The sequence below is a fragment of the Puntigrus tetrazona genome, chromosome 12, assembly GCF_018831695.1.
Source record: "Puntigrus tetrazona isolate hp1 chromosome 12, ASM1883169v1, whole genome shotgun sequence".
Taxonomy (NCBI): domain Eukaryota; kingdom Metazoa; phylum Chordata; class Actinopteri; order Cypriniformes; family Cyprinidae; genus Puntigrus; species Puntigrus tetrazona.
The window spans coordinates 15,497,088-15,518,378 of NC_056710.1; the positions used below are offsets into that span (position 1 = coordinate 15,497,088).

General features: G+C 38.2%; 1 protein-coding gene across 1 annotated transcript in view; it reads left to right on the forward strand.

The window, feature by feature from the left end:
* Positions 1 to 14,909, forward strand: part of LOC122355686 (bifunctional heparan sulfate N-deacetylase/N-sulfotransferase 2-like) — a 60,360-nt gene extending 45,451 nt beyond the window's left edge. The window contains 15 exon segments of the mRNA XM_043254224.1: positions 4,554 to 5,972; positions 7,683 to 7,770; positions 7,865 to 7,924; positions 7,927 to 7,981; positions 7,983 to 8,016; positions 8,114 to 8,299; positions 9,596 to 9,724; positions 9,827 to 10,009; positions 10,414 to 10,510; positions 10,768 to 10,891; positions 11,532 to 11,706; positions 12,100 to 12,270; positions 13,478 to 13,587; positions 13,774 to 13,876; positions 14,696 to 14,909. Of these exon segments, the coding sequence (XP_043110159.1) occupies positions 4,938 to 5,972; positions 7,683 to 7,770; positions 7,865 to 7,924; positions 7,927 to 7,981; positions 7,983 to 8,016; positions 8,114 to 8,299; positions 9,596 to 9,724; positions 9,827 to 10,009; positions 10,414 to 10,510; positions 10,768 to 10,891; positions 11,532 to 11,706; positions 12,100 to 12,270; positions 13,478 to 13,587; positions 13,774 to 13,876; positions 14,696 to 14,821 (2,676 nt within the window). The 5' untranslated portion in view covers positions 4,554 to 4,937 and the 3' untranslated portion in view covers positions 14,822 to 14,909.
* The last annotated feature ends 6,382 nt before the right edge of the window (positions 14,910 to 21,291 follow it).

Consider the following 21,291-nt stretch of genomic DNA (forward strand, 5'->3'; position numbering starts at 1 on the left):
ATTGATGTGTTTGGTAAGTTCCAGGAAGAATGATCTCCAGGAAGATGGTTTATTATAAAGATAGACTCATAAATGCATGTTTGAATGCAAGTTGTTTTTCTTTGCTCAACAAGGCTGTATTTATTTACAGTAAATACAGTAAAATTGAACAGTTTTCTATTTTAATATATTTTAAAATGCGATGGCTCCAAACTTCAGCCTCACAGGCTTCTTAAAAATCATTCTGATATGCTGATTTAATGCTTGAAAAACATTTCTTCTTATTGTTGAAATAATGTGGTTCTTAGTATTTTTATTGAAACGTCGCTACGTTATATTATTTCACAAATCTTTGCATCACATTTAAATCACATTCAACATAAATAGAAGAGTAAGTGAAAATATATATGTGTGTGTGTGTGTGCGTGTGTTCAGTATGCTGTTCTATTATTGTTGGATTTTCTATGCATTACATTATATATAACTTCACAATGTCTTTTAAGAGCCCGATAAATTACCTCAGGGCAACAGAGCACCATTCCAATGTTTTATTTGTACAACTACAAATAAAGTATGTACATACCAGCTTTGATATTTCCTCTATGTACATGCTGACACATGTCTTTTCCTGAAAAACCAAAACATGTCTCCCCTACATCCCTCCTCTTACTTCCACTCTTTCCACATCAATTATTTTCACCTTCTCTCAGCTCTCTGCAGCTCATCATTTCCAAAAGAAGCCCTTCATCATGTTAAGAGTGTCTATGTGTGTGAATTGCCGGTATAAGGCAGCATTAGCTTGGGTCCAGATGAAAACACGCTCTTGACAGGGGATTGGTGAATATCAGCTCTTGAGGTGCTGGCAGATGTTTTTTTTTTACGTGGCGGTCAGATTACTGTGTATGTGAAGAAAATCTGACTGAGCCTGGTCGACTCCTGCTAAAGCCAGGTTAATGTCAACATCAAACGGCACTGCAACCCATATTTCAAGGTGAAACCGGATATTCGAAATAAAAATCAAAATGTCCTTCAAATACATTTTACTCTTTATGTACCCACGGCTACAGTCTTATTCCATCTGGTTGGCACATTTATCTTATACAGTATGTGATAGTATCTATGAATACATGCCGTTTCTTATAAACATCTCACAACAGTTATCTTACTGTAGATTACCTAATTCTACTTACTCACTTTTACATTATCACTTTATCTCTTGCTAAATCTTTTCCTTTCTCACACTTTTGGAAGTCTGGTGATGAATAACCTAACTAATGGAGACCTATTTAACTCTAATATTCCACTGTTAAATATTTATCAGTAGTTAATGAGAGCAGTTATCTCTGCTTTTTAGAAGATAGAGAGATAGAAGATTAAACTTCCTTGTTCTGTAACGTTTGCCATCTGCTCTTTTTTCCTGCTCTTGTCCGTCAAACTTGCTTAACAACAGTTTTTTTTTTCTCTATTGTAATATGCTGCCATTTATCCTTCTGATTCAACAAACCCATTTTTCTAAATGGCTGTTTGTGTTTGTATTTAAACTTAGAGCCAGCAGAGGCTCTTTAAAATGGCTTTTTGTCTCTTTTAGTGATTGTGTAGACTATTGTGTGCCTCCAGGTAATGCATGCAGTTGGACCTATTGGTTAGTATCCATCTTCTCATATTTTGTCCTCTCACTCTTTTATGAAAAAAAAATGGGAAAAACTGAATTTAAAAATACTGCATGTAGTTTTAATAGTGTGCATTGATAATACAAACATGTACTGTGCAATACAATACCATTTTTTAAAAATAAGACGATATACATACTTTTAAATTATACAAATATTTCAAAATTCACTTGTTGTATATAATTTTATTAAAGCAAAATGCCCTACAGCTTTCCCCAGCTCAAGCAGTGGAGTATGGTATTAGCAATGCCAAGTTAATCTTTTAATTGCCTGAGAAAACAAGAACTGCTAAAATATGTTCCTTGAATGCGATGTAAATCACTTTCTGCCAAATGCGAAAATGTAAATGCAAAAAAATATGCACAGTATAGTGTAGTCTCTCTTTTTCTAGCAGCATAGCTTGTAACCTTATTTCTAACATGCCTCAAGATTTTATGAATGGCTTTTCAGTTCATCAGTTAAGTGACTCGTCTCATTAATACTCAGATGCAATTGTATAAATCACAGCTCTAGTGGCTCTTGCTGAATTCATTGTCCTTATGTTACCTGGAGATCAAGTATCAGCCAGAGGGCACGTGACACTTTGTCTTTGTATAAAGCCAGTAAGACATTCCACAGTCATTGGTTTCCAGCAGTCATAAAGAACAGTGTCCCATAGAGCTGTTCTCCTGTTGGCCAGACACATTGGCAGAGTAGAAATGCTATTGGCCAGGGTAGTGATTTCATAGAGGAAAGAAAGTAACCGTAAGTCAACACTTAAGTCAAACGGAATATGTGTGGCGAATCATTCAAAGTGTTTCCGAGTGCTGTGGGAAGAGAGTGCTCTAAGGACTCTTGCAGAATGTCATCTGCTTATGCGTGTCGTGACGCTGGCGGCCCTCAGGCACCCCTCGGGGTGAACTGATTCTGCCCTTCTGCGTTAGACTCTGTAGAGCTGCCTTACAAAGCTCTCGCTCCACGCTGTGGTCACAGGCTGCACTGCTCCTGTTCAAATCATCTCCAAAAGCCTCTTTGACCAGACTCTGACTAGTACAACAAAAGATTACATATGAAGTAAAGAAACATCCTCAGATAAGGCATCAGCATTGTGGTGCATTTTATTGCCGTCATGTTCTGTATTAAAGTTATTCTTGGCAACTGGAAAGATCCATTTACATGCTATAATGTAATATAAAACTGCTAAGTCAGCTTATGTTTTATCTCTGAAATTCTTCATGCTCAGCCATTCTGAGATTAATCATTGAAACTGGATCTCTGGTGCAGAAACGGCTTCACATCCAAAGCTTGTTCTGCACTTTTTAACTAATAAAGGCATTGAGAAAATTTTAAGCCATTACTTAATGGAAGCTTAATGCAGTGTGTCAAACTTAATCATTTTCCCTGTGCCTCTTGAATAGAGGCGGCCGAAAATAACATTTCATGTGTTTTTAGCTCATTCAAATGAAGGTAATGCTAGCAAAGGTTACTATTGCAGCATTAAAGGTGATAATGCCAGTGGCAGAGTGACTTGTTTGGTTGTCGCTTGGCCTACTTAGCGAGAACTCCCATTTCTCATGGCGTCAGGTTTCTCTACAGGTGCAATTTAGATTGACCAAATGTAATCACATGATATTGAGGACACTACTTAGCTTATGGTAAACGGACCATGTCCTATACTAACATTTACACTTGACGCTCTCTGCCTTTGTGTACATATCCACTATCACTGTTGTACTTTTCCAGTTGCACCTGAAAGACAATATTGAGGGAGCATGACTAAGAGATGGCATAGGGTGGAGTTATTTTGGGATCCCTGGGAAAAGGTCTCATGTACATGGTAAGGAGATTTGATTATGGGTACATGGAGTGTTAATGGGGCAGGGGTGTGTTTTTGTGAGTATGTGTATGAGTGTGTGTGTCATCTAATGGAAAAATCAGCAGATGGCTTGTCTACATTACTCTCTCTGTGGAGATACTGTGGGCCCCTTCTTTTCTGTGTTGGCCCCTGGGATGGGGAGAGGCTGAATTTCGACCTGGAGTTTCAGAGGTTAGGAGAGTGCATGGTACGGTTCAGATAGCAACATGACTCCAGACTTAATTCCCACGTTTATTTTGTGACTCTGTATGTGAGTGTTTATGTACTGGGTGGATTACCTTTTTATTTTATTCTCATGAGTATATACCTAGAGCTTAGACATTGTAAAAATGTCTTGTCTTAATATCATTAAAGGATTAGTTTACCCCCCCAAAAATTATGTCATCAATGAGTGTGTTTACATACAAATCTTAAACTCATGCTTTAATAATCTGACAGTTTGTAAGGTCATACATGGATTAAATTAATTAAACAGTGCTGTTTTATCATGCTGAGCATGTCATATTTTATGGTTCACAGCCTATTCTTAGAAAAAATGTTTTTGTTGTTTCATTCCAAATGTTGTTCTAAAGCAGCGTGGCACTTTATCCATGGAACACAAACTGAAATTTCAAATAATGTATTATTGCATTGTTTTTTTTTTTTATTGTAAAACACTTGGTACATGGTTACAGAGAAGATCTGGGAATCATAAACTAAACAACTATGGACTTGCAGGTATTTTGATCACAACAAAGAAGCATGTGCCTTATGGCTAGAAGATCCGTGGCAAATGAAAGCTATCTGTTCTAAAATCTTAAAATTCCAATCATATTTGATATCCTCGACTGGATGGAATCATTATTTGTGGCTTAAAAGGATGAATCTGTACTCATCACGCATTACTGTCTCTGACAGCCCAAAATCTGGCTATGACTTTTGACAACAAGTGTCAAAAATCTGGGCAAAAGTTGTGCATTGTATTCCGGTCTTATAGTATGCAGGCTTTTTTCTGGTATTTCTAACCGTGTAATTTTTTTTGTTTTTCCCCATCCTTATTTTTCTTTCAGGATGGACAGGAGGTTCTGCTAGAAAACATTTCTCTCATGCCTTGATTGTTCAAGCGGATACATGAAGTGGCAGAAGGTTTCAAGCCAAAGGAGCAACATCCAAAATAACAAACAAATGAGCTGTCTTTTCACGTGATGCCTCCAGCTACTTTCCTATAGGCTTGATATATGGATGAGAAGAGTACCATACAAAAAAAGAGACACCGGAGCGGCGATTTCGTCGCAGGCTATGGGGGCCATGGTGACCTAGAGTCAATAGTCGTTTCCTGGCAGGTCAACTTGTTTCCAGTTTAATCCCTGCTTGCTCTCTTTGTCTTCTACCTCCCCACCAGAGTGAGGCGCCACCCTCTCTCTGTTTCTGCCACCCACTTGGCCGAGACAGCTATGGCTGGAGTGAGAAAGTTGGCACGAGTAGTCAGGCACCAGGGTCTCCACCGCCTGATCTTTGCACTCATCCTTTTCTGTCTACTCTCCATGGCCTACTTGGCTTATCACGTTAGTGCTGGACCCAAGATCAAGGAGGCCCCTGTGCCATTACCGCTGGGGGACTGTGTAGCTACATCTGTAGTTGGTGGTGGACAAAGGACTCCACTGTTCCTGCCATCACAGGTCAGCCAACGGCGACAGTCAGCGAGAACAGCAGATACCTCTCGGACAGAGCCCGTGGTGTTACTCTTTGTGGAAAGCATCTACTCCCAACTTGGACAAGAGATTGTAGCCATTTTAGAGTCAAGCCGCTTTCATTACCGCACTGAAATTGCACCGGGAAAGGGGGACATGCCCCCTTTAGCTTGGCGAGGTCGTGGCCGATACACACTTATCGTCTATGAGAATCTGCTCAAGTACGTCAACTTGGACTCATGGAACCGCCAGTTACTGGATAAATACTGCCAAGACTATGGAGTGGGAATCATTGGCTTCTATCGGGCAAATGAAAACTCCCCATCCAGTGCTCAGCTTAGAGGCTTCCCTCTCTTCTTGCGATCAAACATGCCACTTTGGGATTACAAAGTCAACCCTGCTGCACCCTTGCTCTACATCACCAAACCTAATGAGCTGGAACCTGGTCCTTTACCTGCGGACAACTGGACCACTTTCCTGTCCAACCACAGCACTTATGAGCCTGTACTGTTAGCTAGCCCCAGACCAGCTGAACCCAATCAGCTCCCGACACACTCACACCAACAGAGAGCTCTGCTGGCTACGGTTATGCAAGACCTAGGTCTTCACGATGGGATCCAACGGGTGTTCTTTGGAGGTAGCCTGTCTTTTTGGCTGCACAAGCTGCTGTTCGTGGATGCTGTGGGTTATTTAACTGGCAGAAGGCTCAGCCTCTCGTTGGACAGATTTTTGCTTGTTGACGTGGATGACATCTTTGTTGGGAAGGAGGGGACACGCATGAAAGTGGCAGATGTTGAGGTACTCGCCAAGTGTAATTCAATTTACTTTGACTTTTCAGGATGTTTTGTTAGACATACTGTGTTTGCTAAGACTAGCACCACTGCTACTGTTAGTCAAATTAAGTGACAGGGCTGTATGATTTGGAGAAAAGAGCAAAATCCCAATTTTTTATTAAAATGATGTGATATGCATTTTTTAAGCTTGAGGTGCTTTGATTATATATGAACATATGAACAAAAACAATATGAAAATTGTATATTTTTCTATTTCACTGTAAAATAATATAGTTCATAAAATATATTTTATGCACTTCTAAAATTACAATCAATCCGCACAGACAATCAGAGTTCAGACAGTCATTTCTAGTGACTGTAATATCATGGAGACTTGTGGGCGGCTGTTTTGACTTCAGTCAATGTGCAACCACTTAGCAACTGCCCGGATCACCCTAGCAACAGGCAAAACCAAACTGAACATCTTAACAACCAACATTTACATTTTTATGAGGAACAAAAAAAAAACGTGTTTGTTGGTATGAAATCATCAGTATTTGGGGTTGAAAGGGAATCAGACATCAGTCAAACCTGACCCAGTTTGTCTTCCATAAAAGGTATCTTTTGTTTGAATAATCCAAACTCTTTATTCTCAGAGCTTCTCTCCGACGGCCGTTGCACTCCCAGAGCTCCCCCATGACTGAATTGAAGCTAATGAATTAGCACACTTAATACGGATCAGGGAGATGTATTCTCTCTGCCGTTGTTTGTAGAGAGCCATGATTATTGTGCGAGGGAGAGCTTGTTTGTAATGCAGTGGAGCATGGTGTTCGTCGTCTTTCACCATCTCTCTCTCTCTCCCATCTCCTGAGAGTCAAAGAAGGCTCTCGCTGAAGGCTAGCATGGGGCTAATTAGACTGGCTCACTTTTTAATTTGAGCAGATAAGTTCTCATAGGGGGTTCTGTGTGGCCCACCACACCAAACGCAATGTCATGCCTGAGGTTTTTGGTTTCCCATTTCTCTCTTTTTCCATTGCTTTTTTCCCCCCTGGTAAGAGCTATGATTTTTCATCTTTTGTTCTATCCTTATTATTTCTTTTCACCTTTTATCTTCCTTGCCTTTCTTGTCTCTGCAAGATCTGCCCTCTTTTATCTACCTCTTCTCCAACCTGCATCTGTATAATATCAAAATAATATACTTGATATAACTAGGGCTGCCGGTATTGCTGGTAGACAGTGTGATGGAAGAAATGTCAACCTAAAACCTTTATACAATGCTAGATATATTTGTGCGGCTATCAGAAACAACTTTGTTTTTACACTTGGGAAAGCAAAACACTGAATAATGCAAAAATAGAGTGCAAAATGTTTCCGGATGAGGAAGAACCTGAATATAAATATAATATAATATCTAGCTGCTTACTGTTGTTTGTGTTTAATCTGCAATATTAATACAGAAATGAAGTATTGTAAATGTGACTGATTTATCTAATCAGAGTTTAAAGCTTATCCAAATTAGGTTTTAAAAGATTGTAGATACAGTGAATAAAACCTTCTTTAACTTTTAGCTAAAACAACTGTTCTGCAGGATATCATCACTGTGACTCATATTGCGATATAACATTAATTCCACCCACCCTTAGTTGTAACCTAAAGTGGCCTAAAGAGTCATCGTCTGTTATTTAGATTATGTATACTTGTGCCAGCTGAGATGTTTTATCTCCGTCCTCTCTAGGCACTGCTTCACACACAAAACAAACTCCGTTCTCTGGTCCCTAATTTCACCTTCAACCTGGGATTCTCTGGCAAGTTTTTTCATACAGGTACGATAAAATTGATGGTTGTGCAAGTTATAGAGATAAAACCATCTCCACCTCCACACGCCGCTTATCGTCTCTTTCTGGTCTTGTTCTTCAGGTACAGATGAAGAAGATGAGGGTGACGACACACTGCTTCGGCACCGACAGGAGTTCTGGTGGTTCCGCACATGTGGAGTCACATGCAGCCTCATCTCTTCCACAACGTCAGCGTACTCGGAACAGATGAGACTTAACAAACAGTTTGCACAGGTTATAATCTGCCCTGATACGTGCCAAATAACGTGCTGTGTAACTCTCGATTCTGGTGCACGATACTGAAAAGGTTTTATCTTTCTTTCTCTTTCAGGAGCATGGTATCCCCACAGACATGGGTTACGCTGTAGCCCCCCATCACTCAGGTGTGTACCCTGTGCACAGTCAGCTTTATGAGGCCTGGAAAAACGTATGGGGCATCAAGGTGACCAGCACAGAAGAGTATCCTCATCTCAGGCCTGCCCGCTATCGCAGAGGCTTCATACACAACGGCATACAGGTGGAAACTGAAGTGCAATTACTTTCAGTCAACCATGTGTCTCCGGGCATTTACATAAGATGTTTGGGTGCATTCTAGTGTCTGGGAGAACTAGACTAAACGCAACAAAATGTAGCACAGGATGCATGCTATTTTTAACTTGATGCAATGCTTATGGTGCAAAATGCTCAAGAATTGTGCAGTGCAGCGGATAAAGACATTCACGTGGCTCAGCAGAGGTGCTTTTAAAGGAGATTAATTTAAAGACGTGTGTAATTGCTGTCTAACAGCTAACGCATGCAGTACACTGTCAACAATGGCAGGTATTAATGTGTCAATTATAAATTGTAACAGCCTTTTGGCGATGCTGACGCACCTTTATTCAGAGCAAATATGTTTGGTATCTTTCCCTGCATTGAAAATCTTTTTTAAAACGAATGGCTAATGTTTCAATAAGGCCGAATTTGTTTATTCCAAAAATACAGTAATATTTTGAATTATTACTATTATTTAAAAATGTACCTAAAATAAATGTATTCATATAATATCAAAGCTGAATTTTTGGAGCCATTAATACTGCTGTGTCACAAATCCTTCCAAAAAACGTTTGGCCAGTAGTATATAAACTGATGTATTTTACGTTAACAAACAATGTACTATAAATTTGATAAATTAACATCAACCTAGATTAATAGTTTTGTAAAAATGTTTAATTTTTAGTGCACAACAATACACACAATACTAATGAACCATTATCTTATAATTAATTAATTTTAACAAATCAAACATTATTGTAAAGTTATTAAAATGCGATCCGGGACCACAAAAGCAGTCGTAAGGTAATTTTTTGTAAGACTGATATTTATACATCACATCAAAGCTGAATAAATAAGCTTCCCATTGACGTGTGCTTTGTTAGGATAAGACAACATAAGACAATACAGCTGTTTAAAAATCTGGAATCCGAGGATGCAAAAAAAAATCGAAATATTAAGAAAAACAACTTTAAAGTTGCCCAAATGAAATGATTAACAACATATTACGTAACTTTTTTTATATACTTATGTTAGGAAATTTTCTAAATTTCTTCATGGAACATGATCTTTACTTAACACCCTAATGATTCTTGTCATAAAAGAAAAATCTATCATTTTAACCCATACTGTTGTTGGCTATTGCTGCTAATATACCCATGCAACTTATGACTGGGTCAGGGTCACAAAAAGCATTCATATTTCCCATGAAATAAAAGTGCTGTCGTTTCTGTTGTGAAATGTGTGATCTGGCTAGCAAGTTGTGCTTGGCTTTGTGTATCAGGTTCTTCCCCGGCAGACCTGTGGGCTTTTCACACATACCATCTTCTACAAAGATTATCCAGGAGGCCCTCAGGAGCTGGACAAGAGCATTCGCGGTGGAGAGCTGTTTCTTACAGTGCTGCTCAATCCTGTTAGTGTCGCACCCACAAAGACACACTGGCCCAGCCAACACCTCAAATAATGGCGTAACGTTACAAACGTTGTCTTTGTCCTTGTCTTCTCCCATGGGTAGGTCAGTATATTCATGACTCACCTGTCAAACTACGGCAATGACCGACTGGGCCTGTACACCTTTGAGTCACTGGTGAGGTTTGTGCAGTGCTGGACTCACCTGCGCCTGCAGACTCTGCCTCCAGTCCGCCTCGCTCAGAAATACTTCCAGATTTTCCCTGATGAGAGAGACCCCTTGTGGCAGGTTTGTGAAATTACATAGTCGTGCGTAAAACTGGGTAAACCTCATAAAGGCTGCCAAAGATGATCTTATTTTACCCCAAAATCAATCATCAGTAATAATCATATTAAATGCTATAATAAAATGTAATTATTTTGCATGTCGTAAATATATTAGTTAACATTATTCTCAAGGATTTAACATTTTTAAGTAAGAAAGTTTCATTTAGCTAAGCTTTGTTTTGTTTGAAATTAATTTAGAATTTTTTTCCCCACATGCTTTGGTAAGAGAATAATTGTCAGTCTGCCTGTAGATCCCCTGTTGCATGGTTGGGTAACAAACACGAAAACATGTTACAAGTGATTTATATCAGTCTCATATTAATTTATGCTCACATTATACTTACAAATACTCCCCTTGTTAAACAGAACCCGTGTCATGACAAGAGACACAAAGACATCTGGTCCAAAGAGAAGACCTGTGACAGACTACCTAAGTTTATAGTGATTGGCCCTCAGAAGACCGGTAAAAAAATCCTTTTATGATTATTATTATATTTTTTAAGTTAGATAAGTATTCTATTTTGAACACTATATGCCTGTGAGATTGTAACAGAAGCATGTACCCATGTTCTCATTAAAACCATTAGAGACTAATATACATTTTAATAATGTAGTAGAACACTTCGTACCATACACAAGTCACAGAACACAGAGCATTTCCTAGAAATGTAATATTTGATCAAAACAGCTTGATGCAGTGGTGCCATGCTCTTTTTGCAGGTACCACCGCGCTTCACTCGTTTCTTGCCCTTCACCCTGCCATTACCAGCAGCTTCCCCAGCCCCGTCACCTTTGAGGAGGTGCAGTTCTTCAGCGGACCAAACTACCAGCGTGGCATTGACTGGTAACCATGGAAACCCCATCCATATCTCATTTTCTAGTTTTCAAATGAAATACACATTTTTGTAAAGCTTTACTCACATCACACAATCAAAATACATTTTTCATCATGCTAAATGCAGAAATTTAATATTCTAGTATATTGTGTCTGTTACATGATTATTATCAATGCTTAAAATTTGGATGAGAAGTGGATGAGAAGAGATAAAAGTTATTAGACTTTCTGTTTTGCATGGTAAATGTTAATTGAAGGACAGAAGGACCCATTGATGGATTTTTAATTTTTTTTACACTCCTCAAAAAAAATTAACATGTTTAAAGTTATAAGAATGTAATGACACCAAAGCACCAAAATGAGTCAAATGTCAAACATTGTGAATTTATGTGGATGTAGTAAAACACCCACAGATTTAGCAGAAAACATCTGGGTCATGTTTGTCTGTCAGTGGTACAATTCTGATCTTGAAATCGGGATAAGACATAAAATAATGCGTTTAGGGTGATTCATAGCGTACATGTGAAAATCTTTGAAGTCAAAAACATGTATTAAATTTCATTCAGCAAATATTATGCAATACATTGTTATTCATATTGGATTTCTGTTTCATGCGGAGAAGTGTTAATTCTGTCTGTGTGTCTCTCAGGTACATGGATTTTTTCCCTGTACCCTCAAATGTGAGCACAGACTTCCTGTTTGAGAAGAGCGCAAACTACTTTGACACTGAAGTTGCTCCGAAGAGAGCAGCCGCCCTTTTACCAAGAGCCAAAATCATCTCCATACTCATCAACCCTGCCGACCGGGCGTATTCATGGTACCAGGTGCGTTTGTGTAGTTTAGCTGGTTAGCTGGCATTTTTTGGGGAGAGTCTCTCAGTTTTTATCCAAATTATCTTAGATTGCGTCCTGAGGACAAACTAAGCTTTTACGGTTTTGGAACGACATGATGGTAAGTGGTTGAAAAAATGTTCATTTTTGGGGTGGAGTGACCCTCTTAACTTATTATTTCTGTTGCAAATGGAAAAAAAAACTAAACAAAAATAGGATTTACAAAACACAGTAGATTTCAGATGATCAGGATTCCTGCACCAACCAGTCAACTGCCATTGAGATGAAGAGCAGTGCTAATGGAGAGCATTTTACAAATATGATCAACTTCCTCTACAGCAACGCATCCGATAAAAAAAATCATTTCACTTCTGTCACTCTCTCTAGCATCAGAGGGCTCATCAGGACCCTGTGGCGCTAAACTACACGTTTCATGAGGTGATCTCTGCAGGGCCGTCGTCCCCCGCAGCTCTGCTGTCTCTGCACCGCCGCTGCCTGCAGCCTGGAGCCTACAGCAGCCATCTGGAGCGCTGGTTACACCACTACCAGCCCAGTCAGGTACACACACACACACACACACACACACACACACACACACACACACACACACACACACACACACACACACACACACACACACACACACACACACACACACACACACACACACACACACACAGACAGAGACAGACACAGACACAGCAGACTTCTGGTACTTGTTACACTACTGTTAACCTAGCCAGGTGTGCACACAAAAGATCTTTCTCTTAAAAGAACTCTTATTATCTAAGTCTGCAGCTTTGACATGCTGTCATTTAACTAACCTTAATTTCGGTGATGGATGCTGATTGGTTAAGAGCGTTCTAAACACGCTTAAATAATAGCAGCTAAGACACACTACATAGCTGGATACTGTCTTTATCATTATAAGGCACTCATAAAAGCTGCTAAAAACTGCTCGTTTAATGACAAATAGTGCAAAAGAAATATTTTTACATTGTTTCTAACCATTAAATATTTTAGAGCTTGGCATAAATAAAACATATTCAAAAGTGGGGTTGGTTAAGATTTGTAATGTTTTTGAAATGTCTTATGCTCACCAAACCTGCATTTATTTGACCCAAAATACAAAACACACACACATATAGTGCAATACTATTTCAATTGAAAAGAAAGAGCTTCAATATATTTAAAAACTGTAATTATTCCTGTGATAATGAGGCAGATTTGTTCAAAATAGCAGCAATTATTATAGACAACAGTGTCATTTGAACCTTTTTCAACACGCCAGTTGTGCTGCAAAATACTTTTTGACATGATTCTTTGATGAATGAAAAAAAGTCTAAAGAATAGCATTTGTTTACAGTTTTAATATTTTGTAATATTATAAATGTCTTTACTGTCATACTTGGTGAATGAAAAAAAAAAAAAAACTTTCTAAACGTGTAAAAATGAAATGCATATAGATTTAAAGGATGTTATTCATTTATTGGTCTTTACGGGTCTAGATTTTTACAGGATTTAGATTTTGATTTGAAATTGTCTTCTTGAAGCTCCTTGTTAGACCAAATGCATCAAGTTGTTAGTGGTCTGGTTATTAGTTGTGTAAACACTAATCAGCTAAAAATAACCAGGAATATTCAGACCTGTAAATAGTGCACCTCACAGCTTCAGAGCGCTCCAAGTGAAAATCAGCCCATACCGGTGTTGAGCTGCTTCAGTGTGTGTGTGTGTGTGTGTGACGTGTGTTTTATCCTGTGAACAGCTGCTGATCGTGGACGGCGTTCAGCTGCGCTCCAGTCCTGCTCAGGTGATGGATGGCATTCAGAAATTCCTCGGCGTCACACCTTACTTCAACTACACACAGGCGCTGACGTACGAGCTCTCATTATTACTGTACACCCAGTTTCCAAGAGCACTTAGATTTAAGTATAGAAAAATACAGTCTAGTTCTTTATCACATATATGTCTTTTTATAAATAAATGAAAGAATTTCATTGGATTAGATACAAAATAGTAGTCTTATTGGAGATGTAACTAGTTCCTGCTCTTTATTTAAAGGTTTGACGAGAGTAAAGGTTTCTGGTGTCAGAAAGTGGAGGCAGGACGTACTCGCTGTCTGGGAAAGAGCAAAGGAAGGAAGTATCCAGAAATGAGCCTGGAGGTACGACTCACTTCTCTACATCACAGCTCCAGTTAAGAAGATAAGATGGATATACCGCGACCGAACAAAAATAGGCATCACGTTTCAGTTATAGCCAGCGAAGTTTTGCTCTCTGTAATTGGTTGCGAGAGCACTGACGGAACGGAAAGCATAAGATCTATTTTGAGAGGCAGTTTGATATCAAGTGCGAATAAAGCATTATATTTTGAAAGCAACTTAAATTAAATCACCGAGTGCTGATCAGAGCGTGTTGCAGCACTTGGTCACATTATTCTCACGGTGGTGTAGTGTGTAGATGCTCAAAAAATTCCCTGGCTGATCATTAATATTCATTCAGTATATTTGTTGTTTGATGCATGTTGTGCTTTGTGCGTAGAAGCCCTTATCTGCTACATACTTGGCAAAAAAGTCATAATCGACATGAAAAGTTATAGAAATAAAAAGGAAATTATGAGCTAAAAAGTATAATTATGACATGTTAAGATGATTAGTTTTTACAAAAACTGTAGTATGAAATCGTTTTTAAACCTTTTGTCTTAAATTTATCATCAGTCTGTTTTCTCAGAATGTCATTTGTTCTGAGATAAATTATATAGTCAAAATAATAATTCTGATAATTCTCATTTTAATCAAATGATACCATCAAAAAATCAAAAAGATTTTTTAGAATTTTGACAATTTCTAAACTGACATTTAAAAAAAAATGACAAGATAAACATTTTTGGTGTCATCGTCTTTATTTCTAAGAATCGACTTCTCATAATTTTGAATATCCATAAATGTATGGGTAACGCACGTTTCATCTTTCCCTCTGTCCAGTCGATGGTGTTTCTGTCGGAGTATTACCGTGAGCAGAACGTGGAGTTACTCAGGATGTTGAAACGTCTGGGTCAGCCTCTGCCCATTTGGCTCAGAGATGAACTGCACAACGCCAGCTGGAGCTGATCAGAAGCAGCATAAGGAGAACCACGGCAGAACCCTGCTCCACACAGGAGAACTCAGGGCCCCCGTGCGGCAGGAGCCAAAAGAGGACCGACCCTCTCGCCTCCATACTCCGCACAGGCTCTGATGGTATAGACGAGCCGATCACGCTGTCAGTCTGAACCAAGCCCTCAGAGTCACGGGAGAAGCCCTCAATCTGATTATGGGAACTTGTAGTGGACGTTCACGGATTCAAAGGCATGGAAATGGCAGCGACCCGATTGGACAGCTTTAAAAAAGACTCCTAGAGTGGTTGAACTGGATGTTTTGAAATGCAAATATAGTCTTCTAGGAAGAGAGGGAATCGCACAGAACCTCTAGGAGCATTTTGTGGAAATACCCATGAAAGGAAGGGACTATGAGAGGATTATTTAAATTTTATTCTCAAAAGTCTTTAACTCTGCTAAGCAGAGAAGTATTTAAATATGTGTCTCATGAATTTATTGCCATCTCGCTGCTGCCTTTCTCAAAACAGTTGCTGTTGAGGTGATTTCTGTTTGACGTCAAAAAACATTGTGCGGCCCAAGCAGCTGTAAAGACGACGAGGTGGCCACTTTTTAATTTAATGATCCGGACAAGTGTTTCTTTATTAAAATTACTTTTTTTTTTATCCCTGCATTATTATTCAAAAGTTTGGGGTTGGTAAGATTTGTTATTTTTCAAAAAGAAGGCTCTTAAGCTCACCAAGGCTGCATTTATTTGAGCAAAAATACAGTAAAAAAAAAAAACCTAGAATATAACGTTATCTTAGCAACATTCAAAATGGAACCTCTGGAATCTTCAGTATGGAATTATTGCCAGCCAGTCCAGACGATTTCATCAACAATGTTCTATGATAATACGTTTGAACTAGGATTTGGAACCGTCTGATATCAGTGCAGAACCAAAGCAAAACTGTTTTTATACGTGCCAAACTAAATAGCACCTGGAAAACCTTTTTTATATGGCCCATATGACAACTACGTTATACTGTACTGAGTGAATGTGCATTGTGTATGTGTAGCAACAGTTGGATACATAAGAATCAACAGTAACGTGATCCCAAGTCATGTCTGGTGTTCAGTTCAAGTACACACATATTGGGAAATAAAGGCACAGAATGGAGACCGGCATCTCATTTTTCTTTTCTTCAAGTGTAAAGTGAGGTGAACTAGAGGGGTGAGTATCTTATCTGTGTTCCTGCAGTCTACTTTATCAGCTGAGAGGAAGAGTAGAGAGAGTTTGATTAATCACCGCTCAGAAACGAGAGACTCGCCCTCCATTTGAGAGCTTTGGGGCCCAGCCGCTCGAATGCAGGAAACAAAGCCCTTAAATAAGACTTGCTCAGGTCCACTGGGAGTCACCACAGACAGTACACTGTGTGCTGGAGGGGAGAGAAGGAAAAATAAATGGTGTGCACTTCTATAAAGTGCCTATGTATCTGAATGCAGACACGCGCTATTGATGCAGCAAACGCTGCTTGTTTTAAACCATTACTGCGCTAGTGTATCTTACAGTTGGATAAAGCTATAAGCTGCTTCTATATTTCATTGCTTTTACCATGAAGGCACATGTGCATGTACGACATGGCCGTTTCAAACAAAGCCTAGCTCTAATTCACAGTACATTAAACATAAGCACAGGTCATACACAACCAGAACACGAATGAGGTTTCAAAGCTATATTATTTGTAAGTCTTCTTACATTAAGAACATCGCACTAAAGATTCTGAGGTGCATTCAGTAGTTCTTCAGCTAACGTTACGCTGCAGTGCCATCTATTGACGCACGATCGTCTCGGTTTCATCTATAATTTAGAGTGCGCTCAACAATTCAGTTACCTGCTGTCCGGGTTTTAACTGATAGCATGATTCACAAGAGTTTATGTAATAACATGCAAAATGTTCATATAAAGTTTTTTTTGTTTTTTTTAAGTTTCATAACATTTTAGCCTTTAAATAAAAAAAGAAGGTAATGTCAAAATTATAAAAATAAATGATATTTTATCTGCTCCATTAATAATTCTGGATAGTAGGTCAAAATTGTTTAAAGATCCATATTAAGCTTGTTTTTCCATCAACTTGTCAAATATTACGGCAAGGCAAAAAAAAAACAAAAAAACTCCGTCTGAATGTAAATTTAATTCTGTAAAGCCACCAGGTGCCACTTATAGAACTGCAGAAATACAGCTGTTTTATAAGAACTTAACATTATTGTATGTTTATTTATAAAACATACTTTCCTTTTAGTCATGCTTTACATCTAAGGTGTTTTCCAATCGCACAAAATTAGTTTTTTGAGCTTAGATATAGTCCGGGTGCAGTATAATATATTTCAACTAGATTCAATTTCAATTCGTTTCCAGTGCAGTAATTTTTGACCAGGAATACAACAAACATGACTTTTCCAGGACCATTTAACCTTTTGAATCATATGTATGGATTTTTTTTTTTTTTTGGTTTGTAAAGTGGCAACACCTTTACCAAATTTTGCACCATTCTACATAATTTTGTAAAATTCTTAAAAAAAAAAAAAAAAAAAAAAAAAAGGGGGAAATAAAGCTGAAAATCACGATAATGTTAATGCATACAACATTTTAAATCAGCATATGAACAAAATTACAAAACAGGTTACATTTTCCATTGTAATAATGTGCACAAATTAATCTCACACAATATCAGTGACATGCATCAAGCACATACAGTAAATGTTCGCTTTATGCTGACTTTTACATTTGCACAAAGAAAACCCAGAATCGGTTGCAGAAATGCTATTTTTATTAAATACTTTCCAGATCAAGTTTCAATAATAACAAAGCTATGATGAAGACCTACTAACATTCAGACAAACACTTGATAGTTGTCATTTCATGGTTTTATTAAATGTATGATCATGCAAAAATCCAGCATCCATGTTTAAACTCCGAGTATATACGAAGCCCAATAGTATACCATTACAATGCAATAGATTTACTTAGAATGAGGGGAGCATACCAAGCAGAGGCTTTAGTTTTATATATATATATATATATATATATATATATATATATATATATATAGTATTTTTTTGTTTTGTTTTTTACTATTTTCTACTTTTTATCATTTTTAATATGGAACATCACTTATAATTCCTAATGGAGTGATTTTTATGTCGAGATGCAAATACTATGAGATTTTTTTTCCCTTTTTTATTAAGTAAACACAGACAGTGGAAAAAATATTTACCAAGAAAAGTATACATGCATATTCGCCGTTTATTTAAACTGCTTGTTTGATTTCTCCTGTCATTGGACGGTGGGCCAGAAGACACATACTCGCTGGGCCTGGCCCAGGATTCAGACCGAGCTTTCAGGGGTTGAATATTTATGTCGCTAAATCTAAAATCTAAATCTACCAGCAAGTGACTCAGAGCTATCTCAATCCTTTTCATTTTCATGGAGCTGAAGATGGCAATCATGTAAAAGGATGTATTTAAGTAAAAATAAAAAATAATAATAAAAAGTGTAATCTAGTTTGGCCAGGCAAGGCAGCAGTTCCCCATAGCACAAACAAAGGAAAAAGAAAACAGCGAAAAAAAAAAAAAAACCCAAAATGCAAGAAACAAGCACGAGAGACACAAAACGGACATCGCCACACATATAATCTGACAGCATCACTACCATTGTTGTAAAGGTGATAAACGCGCACACACTTACACACGTCGCGGAGGTATAGTCCTGATATGTCACGTAAGCCCAGCACACGGTGAGCATGTGCCAACACTACATGTATTTACAGACCCATACAAAAAGACTGATGTGTTCCAAGGAAACGGGTGTTTTTTTCCACACGGAATATATTGCCTCAAACGAAACTATACTAAAATCTACTCTAAAGACAAAACTATAGCAGTGATGAAAAGCATTCATGCAACTACAGATGAACTTAAGAGATTAATCACCGTGACGCTCAAACCCTCACTTCTAAGGAACATTAAAACTGAGTTTAAAATAGTCAGTGCCATAAAACCTGCGTAATATAGTTGGTGGTGAATCTAACAAACCACTGCGACTGTGAATCGCATTTAACATTAAAACCGTGATTTTAAACAACAGAACTATGGCGACTTTGGATCTTCCCCACGCGCTCCCTCGTGATCGGATGAACTAAACGATATGTATTTACAGAGCACGTTCGTCTTCTCGGTCACCGACGTGAACCACGACTACTGACGACACTAAGAACAAGGTGAGTTAGACACGTCCGACGTTACTAAAACAACTGAGTACTTTTACAATGCAGCTGTGTGGGTGGAAGAAAGGACGGCGAGATTGAAAGGAGACTTAATCACAACATACCAGACTACCGGCTATTTCACCATGATGTAGTTTGTAAAAAGGACCAGTCCTCCTTTTAGCTCAAGCTTTAAAGATTCGCCGAGTTGGGAAACCGGAGTGAAGTTCATGTCTTGATTATCACAGTATGCCTTGCAGCGGTTTGTCGCTAACGTGTCTAACAAAAACAGTAAGAGCGAATCTACTGGTCGGTGTTCAGTTGCGTGCTGTTCACTTGGGCTTTCCTTGTGTTAAACTAAACGAGGGATAGGATCTATATACAAGTTTCGCTCGCATTTATGCCACACTCCACACAAACACATCGAGCGTGGTCAGGAAACGACATCTTCCCTAAACCTGGATGGCGAGAGTTTTTATCTCCTTTAAATATCTCTGTATATCTTTACATGTTTATTTAGATTAACTTAAAAATAAAATAGTCTTAAATTTTTTTTTTTTTACTGAACACAAAATACTTGTGTTATGTCAGTCCAAGAAAAGAAAAACCCCCAAGGAAAATTAAGAGTTCCACATTAACATAAGAGATTACTAAAAAAACCTGGGCACACAAACCTTCTCTTAGACCCGGTTACATAAAAAGCCAACACCAAACAGAAACACTCCTTAAAAAAAGACTAAAAACTACACTTTGGTTCTTTTTTCTGATATGAAGAACTTCTGAACATTTTCACTGCCTTGCTCTTGGATTAGTTGACTCCATTCCATAATTGATTTTGTGTCCAAAATTTGCAAAGTATACAAGAAGGACTGTGATGACAAACCTGTAAACTTTAGCATTCTTTGGGCGTAAGTCCATTTTTAATTTTCGTTTTGTAAGTTGAAGCTCACCCCCACCCTCCCAACTCCCGCCTTGGTTTACCTACATAAATGCTTTTCAAACTTGATTGTAGCTTCTGGTTCAGCTAGTGATTTTTACAATATACAGTATATTTATGAATTCATAGATCAGTACTTACAACACCTTCTGAACATCTTTAACGGCAAAAGAAGATGGTTCCATGGGAAAAGGACAAAACAGCACCCCATGTGGGCGTCAGATACATGCACCGTCCCTTGGGCGGGGCCACAGCCGCGGCCAGCTCCCGTTGGTCAAAGATTGACAGGATAGGTGGTGTTGACAGTTGAACTGGATGTTGTCAGAGTTCCTCACTGGGTGTGTCTGTAACTTTAAGAGCTGTCATCCAGCTGGCCTTTCACGTGTCCGTCATCCAGCCACAAAGAAGAAACATTCCCATTATCTTGAGAATCCAGGTTAGCTGGAAAAAATATTGCAAAAATAATGTTTCTGTGAAATAACAAATGTGCGATGTCAGTTTTACTGCATACAGTCGCCATAAATTGGTGTTTGCAACCAGTTTTACTCTCTAACTATCAGCATCTCTGTTTAAGGTTTGATGACGTTATCGAAATTTCTGGAAAGTATTGCAAGCAAAAAAGTGTCAAAGGGTGTAGCGATGTAATCTCATATAAAAGTGACTTTCACAACAAGCAGATTTCTGTTGGTTGGCAATTCACGCAAAGGCATCAAATTGAATGCATTCCAAAATCTTTATAGGCAAATTGTTATGTAATTATAACACGCACTATATTAATTTAAAAAAAAATGAATTTCTTTTGAAATTACTGGATTTTGTCCACAAAAACTCACAGGACAACTATAAATTGTTCCTTTATATAAAAAACAAGTATTCAATTCATACAAGTATCAATTGATATAAATTATATATAAAATTAAGCTATTAAAGTGATTAGATTCTATAAAATGCCATTTTAGGAAAAATGAGCTTACATGCAGTGTGTAACAGCTTTCCAGAACACAGCTTATCATACAAAGTTTTAAAGCTAGAAGTGCATTGTGTACTCAGAGTTATTATATTTCTCAAAAGAAAGAGTTTCCACTCTGAATCACTGGAATGAGTAGTTTTTAAAAAGGAGACCAAAGCTGTTTCATGTTGATGTCATAAAAAGCGTTAGCATATTGCCCATCCACATCCAGTCTAAATGAAAATGCAAATTTCTTCATCTTTTGGAGCAGTAAAATGAGCAGTTTCCCTGAGTAGCAGCTATTGCGAGAGCAGCACTGTGCTCTGATGCTGCTTTATCAGTTATTACAGCCATGATGA